The sequence below is a fragment of the Telmatherina bonti genome (assembly GCF_933228915.1).
Source record: "Telmatherina bonti genome assembly, chromosome: 8".
NCBI lineage: Eukaryota > Metazoa > Chordata > Actinopteri > Atheriniformes > Telmatherinidae > Telmatherina > Telmatherina bonti.
The window spans coordinates 22,884,135-22,891,634 of NC_136626.1; the positions used below are offsets into that span (position 1 = coordinate 22,884,135).

The 7,500-nt window shown below is 39.5% G+C and overlaps 1 protein-coding gene across 2 annotated transcripts in view; it reads left to right on the forward strand.

Annotated features, from left to right (window-relative positions):
* The window catches only part of acbd6 (acyl-CoA binding domain containing 6), a 38,957-nt gene that overhangs the window by 9,343 nt on the left and 22,114 nt on the right, over positions 1 to 7,500 (forward strand). For both annotated transcript variants that reach the window (XM_079245461.1, XM_079245462.1), the window contains exon 6: positions 1,821 to 1,910. In XM_079245461.1, coding sequence (XP_079101587.1) covers positions 1,821 to 1,910 — 90 coding nt within the window. The remainder of the gene's footprint in view (positions 1 to 1,820; positions 1,911 to 7,500) is intronic.

Genomic DNA, 7,500 nt, shown 5'->3' on the forward strand with positions numbered 1-7,500 from the left:
CGCAGTCTGCCACTTCTGCTTTACTTTGACCTCTTTGTGCAGGAGAACAGGTGGAAATATTCATAGATGTGTCATAAAGAAATGCAGATAGCCGAAGGATAGATAATGCAGCCTTTTTGCAATTGTTACATAATGGTTTTGGTGACCCCCCCCCCCCCCCCCCCCCCCCCCACACACACACACACACTCACTACTGCCGAGGGGTGAAAAGTGTGAAATAGTAGAAACAGTCATTATCATCATGCATTGACCTCGAGATCTATTCATCTGTCTTTAATTCATCAGCTGGGCCAAATGGCTCGCTTGCTGTCTTTCTTTCATCACAGCCGTTCTTCACATAAACAGGCAGTCAGCTGCTGAGTTCACAGTCAAAGGCCAGATGGTTGTGGGACCACTGCTGGGAAGGCTTTTGTCTGCTTTCAGCCATTGTTCACATCCTGTGTCTTGTAGTTGTACTGACTGACCAGTAGAGGGCACTGGTGAAGTATCACATCAGCAGGAAGTTCAGAGCGTGTCTCACTCTTTCTTCGAGACTAGCCACAAACACCACAGGTGTTAAATGTTTTCTATGAACTTCTGACTGCAGATAAGTGGTCGATTTTCAAAAGACACACATAACAAAAGGACTGATAAAGTACAGTAGCCTACAGTAAAATTTTCTTAATGATGACCGCAGCAGTAATATAAAAGCAAAAAAATAAAAAAGTGCAGCCATAAATTCAATGAGAAATGTTAAAAACGTTCTCAGTTTTCAGAAAAATTAAACTGCTTTTCAAGAAAGAACACAAACAAAACTAGAGAAAAAAAGCTTTAAAAATGACCAAACACAATGAATATCTTCATTATACACTTTGGTCATTTTTGCTTCTTCGAAGTTGTTGAAGTGTTTACATTTCAAAACCCCAAAATCCAATAATCACTGCAGCTTTCCTTGACCTAAAATTGGAAAAAAATTTATTAATTTCTGGTGTATCTGAATCAGTTTGCTAAAACAGAATAACCCTGTGTTTGCTAGAAAGACTCCCTGCTGAACCAAAGCAGGACATTCACAACCAATAAAAGCAACTTTTAAAAAAGTCTCCATATTAACCTTGCCTTTAAGTTTCAGTTTTCATGAAATTCTAGGCTATACTTCATTTTATTGCTTCTTAATTTATTTTTGTTTGATTTTCACTCTTTGCCATTTCTATTTCACCTGTGACAAGAATAGAATCTGTATATTGCAAACACACTATCCCACTGAAACCAGCTAACTGTGGTATGCAATGAAAATGTGGCCAGCAGTCAGCAGCAGAACACCTGGAAGAAAATGACGAGAACAGAGTCCAACTTATTGGTATTCTGGCCTGACTCATAAGTACCCATTTTAACATGCAGCCTTGGTGATCAATATGATTTAAGCAACAAAATTGGACTTGGAGAGTTTGCTCTACCTAATTGGCCTCACTGAAAAATGAGCTTGTGTGGTTTTATTAGAACAAGAATCTTAGACCTAAGGAGAGTAGTGTGTGTAAGTGTGTGTGTGAGTGGGAGAAGGGGGTTGCTCATGTGTTGTGCTCTCTGCCTCATCAATCAGGCTTTACAGATTGTGTGCAGGATTCTGCAATTTATCCTGGACTCTTTGGTCTGTGCTTCAAGCGCCTACTGGTCCTACTGATGCACACATGGAGACACACAGGCAGAGGTCCACATGTGTCCTCACTCTGCCAGCAAGTTGTTATGGCGCTCAGGTCCAAGGATTCTGAATGGAAATGCATAATTTCTACAGACTGAATGCATGTTATTGACAGTGTTGTGCACCTGTGTGCTTGTTTCTGCAGGGCCGTGCTCTCCTGCACTGGGCCTGCGACAGAGGACACAAGGAGTTGGTGTCTCTATTACTGCAGCACAAAGCAGACATCAATAGTCAGGTGAGCTACAGTTTTCATATGTATGCTTTTTTTTGTTCTTAGAGAGCAAGTCTTTAATCCTGAAACCAATGATTAGCTGGGGGGAAAAAAAAGATAAATTAGGTGTAAACAATGATATGGCATTTTTCATTTGACATTACTGACTATAGAGAGTGAAAGTATTGCTCCTCTCGTTAACATGAAGCCTATGTTCTGGTTTTCCTGTATCAATAAACACTATCTTGTTTTACCTATAGCATATTAATAGAAAAGTATTTTTACAAGTGTTTTTCCAAATTTTTAATAAAAGAAATCTTATGTTTGAAAGCACATTGTGGGTACAGGCTCTTTTGAAGAAGTAATTTACATTAAACTGCACAGTAGCCTGACTACAGAAGGAGCTAGAATAGCGTTTCTTTTGATTCAATGTATGAGTAAACTGTATGTTTTCCAAGGAGTCATTATTGAAAGACACGCATATAAATTTTCTTTATAAAAACCTGTTTTGAATTTCCCCTCGGGGATGAATAAAGTATATTTGATTTGATTTGATTTTCCAGAACTTTTTAACAAGTAAACAGAACTTAGCGCTTTTCTACCTGTTTGAACTTTTTAATTTAACAGACACAACTCCAAATGAGTAATTTTCTATCTTCACTAAACAACTTTGGAATGTTTAAAGGAATATATCTATGACTTTCATTGTTAAAAACAAGATTTCAAAAGCTAAAAAAAATACTGTTATTAACTCATTCTCCTCTTCATGATGCTCTATACATTTTCATAGCAGACAGATGTGAAATGCAGGCAAGCCAGTGAAACACACACACACCCTCAATCTATGAAGCCACACTGTTGTGCAGGTTATTGACCTGCTGAAATGACTACTGGCCCCAAAAGAAGATTTTTCTTGAAGGTAGCATCCAACATCCACCTCTGCATCAATTTTACCTTCACACTTATGTGAGTCATCCATGCCATAGACGCAGATTCATTTTAGTGCCATTAGGCATAGCTTCTGCACCCTTTTTTAGCAATGTGACAGCTTTCACATAGTCCCTGAATTTTCTGAAAGGTCGCTTTGTCCTAGTTAGTGCGCCCCTGCTAGAGCATGTTATGTTAGCCAGCATGACCATCTTAAAACCAGTGATTATTGCACCACAAAGAATAAGCGATCCATTGCTACTACTGAGCAAACTGCAATTGTTTATGTTTCCAAAACATCTCCAACACAATGTGTTTTGACAGTGAGGACAATATGAACCCCCTTTTTTCAATTTCCTAACCACTTGATGATCCTGGATCCGTCTTGTTCAAATATGTACCACTGGATTTAAAGTGATGTCATGCCCAATACCCTAGTTTAAAGAGCTCAGAAGAGCATGTAGTTTGTCAACAGTTTTTTCAGGAGTGTTGTGTATTTAGTAGTCACCATAATCCCTTCTCCCTACCCTCCAGAAAGCCCCCAAGAATTCAGCCATAGTTTTTATTCAGGACAATACATCACCCCAGAGAAAAGCTCTCCCATTGTCTTGAAATTCTAAACTATTTGGGGTCATACTGTGTGCAAAGGTAATCTAGATGTGCCCAAGATTAAGAGTGAACGGAGTGGAAATGATCATGCCAGGTCCATTTTTAACAAACAATAGTTATAGGTTTTTATTGGGTTTTGGAAAATTTCCCAGGTTTGTAGTGGTTTTCAGTGAGGATGATGGAAACATGGGGGGAGCCTCTTCATTCCTAAAGCAATGCTCCATAGATATATTCAAGTAAACTGTGGGCAAACTATTACATTGCCTGCATCTTTGACCCGTCTCCACAGTCCTTCCATCCTCTCCATCCCTTTCAGAAGGTCACCTTTAATTCACTTTGTGGCACACAAATCCCTTAGAGCTTTAGCAGACAGAGTTAGCTGATAGCTAGCCTTGTGTTTAGGCCCCCCCTTAGGTTTAGCCGCATCCAGCCGGCTTTAGCTTTGGCGGTAAGCTGGCTCAGCTGCACATCGGAGAAATTACTCCTCTTCCCTGCCCAGTGGCACGACACTGCGCAGCTCACCGGGCTTCTCACTGAGGTTTTAACTGTGAGGACAAATCAATTGGAAGTAATCAGGCAAATTGTTTTACGTTGCACAACCCACATAATCAGGACATTTCACAAATGACTTTCTCTTTTGTGGTCATGTGTGGCCCTTTTGTTTTGAATGCTTGCAGGGAGGGGGTGGACTTAACAGTGGGATAACTATGAAACGATTCACTGATGATTTACAGCCATATGAAAATAATGACAGCAAAGGCAGACTGATGTATAGATGGAGACTTTTGTTCAATTGTCTTTTTTTTTTTATTTAGATGTTACACATTTACACTCATGTATCCATTATTAAAATATATATAATATCTCCACGTACAAGGAGTTTTCATCAGTGAAAGCGACAAACATAAATCTTTGCCCAGGTAGTAATGTTAGAATGAAAATTACTGAATTTTCCTCCCAACGTTTTGTCTGACTATACTTCAAGTCATCACCTCTCAGGTTTATGTTGTCTTTCTGCCTCATTTGCAATGAAGCAAATAAAGAAACAAAGGAAATAAGAAATGGTGGATTCAAACAATCTGTTCACTTATACCAGTGTTTCTCACTTCCAGTCCTCAGGCCCCCCTGCCCTGCCTGTTTTAGACATGACCCTGCTCCAAAGCACCTGAGTCACATTATTGAACTTCCTCATCAAATTCTTTGCAGCCTGTTTACAAGCCTTTTATTTCATTCAGGTGTGTTAAGGTAGGGGTTGGCTATAAAACATGCAGGGCAGGGGGCATGAGGACCGGAGCTGACAAACACTGACTTACACAGAGGATGGAAACTTTTTAACAGATGTGTGAGAGGTGGGATTTTGCATCCAGTTGGCGGATAAACATTAAGTGAATTCATGAATTCGGGCCATTAGGGCCTTTCCATCTGCCAGTCTCTCAGATGTCAGGGAGAAGTCGGCCATGGAGGAGACTGAATAATATAGAAACTGGATCTCTGTATTAGAGTTACTGGTTTCAGAGTTATGACGTGGTAATGAGGTGGCTGCAAGAAAAATACAGCCAGCTAAATCATAACCCCATAGCAATGCCAAATTATCTCACAAAATGATATCCTTATTAGAAAGTGTGTAAATATCCTTTAAGAACAGGTAAGTCAAAGAGTAGAGTATTAAAAGAGGAAAAGAGAATATTTTTTGTTATGAACATTTTTATACTTCTGTTCTTTCCCCAAATTCTATTTGATGAGAAACAAAGAGAATGTGAGGATTTTTGTGTTAATGTGCAGAAAAGAGAAATGTTTGGGTTGTTTACAGGCTAGTAGAGCAACCAGTAATCTCTCTTGACCTCCACCTACTGCAGAGCAACCAGTAAATAAAGATCAAACATGATTTGTGCTTAATTTGTTGATTAAAAATGGGAGGGGCACTTGAGAGTTAAAACAAAAAGTATTATTGTTTGCTTGGCAGGAGAGGGAAATCGTTGGAAATTAATCAACTGATTGTTTTAGTGAATTGTTCTCAAACCCTGGTAACCTGCATTAAAGGCTTGTTTGATAGTTAATCCAGGATCAAGGCATCACAATAGGTAGCTGTATGTGTTTGAATACGCAGATCACAGATCTGCCACCTGCCAACTGTAACTCAGGTCCTGGTGCTGGTATGGTACATTAAACCCTCTCCTCCTCCTAACCATGTCACTTTGCTCCCTTAGCTAATACTCCCAGATAAAGTGGGACAGCAACCAACACCAACTGTGGAGCAGATGAAAATGAAACCTTGATAAAGATAATAATGGAAATTTTTTTTTTAGCATATTTTAAGAATATATATCTTAATAACTTGTCATGTTTTTGGAGTCGTTTGGGTTTGATTATGTTGAAACGTGAACAGGATGATGAAGATGACTGTTCATATACAGCTGTAATTCAATCAGAACACTAAGAGGTTCATTCATGGTTCAAACACACAAGACTACAACTTAAGTACAATTCAGAAACACCCTCTCCTCTTCCCTCAGTTTGTAATTAAATGTTCATAAGAATGTGCACCTGGTGGGAACAACAGTCTGCACTGACTTTAAAAAGTGGTTTGAGGACATATAAATCCCAAAATTTCTTTCTTAGGAGTGGACTTTTAGTTCTCACACTGCAAATCTACATCAAGTTCCTGACTGCATTGTCCTACTTTAAATCAAACCTTTTGTGTGTGTCAATGTTTGCTCACCCTGTGGTCACCCGTGTCCAGGTGTTGTAATTACAAACCCAAAGCAAGCTTTCAAACTGTTCAGGAAATGTGCATTTGCAGAAAGGTCATACCCATTCATGGAAAGCAGAGTTAAACAGCTAAATCTGTGGTCCTGTAGGGTTACAAATGATAAAGACCAGGAATGGTCCAAAGTAGATTTTCACATTGTCTGACTTGGTCTATGATTAGTGAAAGGCTACACAACAGAGGGGGATTATTTTGACAAAGAGGGCAGGACAGGTGAGATGCAGGTTAGCCAAATAGAAACACAATGCCAGGAAGGAAAGGAATATGTAGGTCTGACGTAAAACGGAGATGATTGGGGGAAGAGGCGGCAGGTTTCAAGCATGTGGCCCTGTATCACATGCTTTTACATTACCCATTCCTATATTATTTTGCATCTCTGTCTGACTCTCTTTAGCCTCTCCTCATCACTCTCCCTTCCCCCCATGTCCCAGTCTCCTTCACTCACTCCATCCCTCCATGCCTCCTCCTCTACTTTGTATTAAAACAACATGATCCATGAGGCGGGGAGGGTGACTCGCAGCACCGCTAATTCTAATTAATCCTGCGTGGTAGCACGGCCACGGCAGGCCCCAAGCACTCCCAGTCTATCAGATAGAAATTCATAACTTAATTGAGGTCAGAGCTTCGAGCCGGCTGAACAAAAGTCTCCAGCCAGGACCAGCGAGATCAATAGTAATAAATATCTGACTGGTTGGCCTTGCAATTGGTGGATCAAGAACACACAAGTCTCATACTACAGTCTGCACTTGGACCCTGCACAGGTATCTAAAGTGTAGATTTTGGGTGAGTTGCCGTTTCAAGACTCAGCTCACAAAAGTTTGAAGTTGTTTCAACATTTTTATTACATGCATTACAGGCAATGGCTTCTTTGATTTCAGCTTGTTTGTGTTTATCTGTTATGGTGTAGAATAGATTACTCGGCATGTATGTGTTTGTAGAACTGATTCTTGAAAGCATGGAGTATCGTTGGATCAACTGATAATTGATTCAATATGTTTGCCAGTGTGATGGACTTGGGAGTATTTTAGTCATTCAAACACAGTCAAGCCAAATGATTAATTAATGACACTGAGACCTTAGCTTAATTATTCTACACTTTCAGCAGTGATATGAGAAGGTTTGTAGAATAACATTTTTATCTATTTTTCCTTAGCATCATCTGTTTCAGTAATTATGTTCATGAACTATTTAATGTTTCAGCATAAAAAACACTGCCTGCCTTCATAGATCTTGGTGTGTAAAAATAGGTAACAATTTCAAGGAAAACTTAAGACATTTTATATTTAAAGGTAGTTTGTACCAATAATTTGG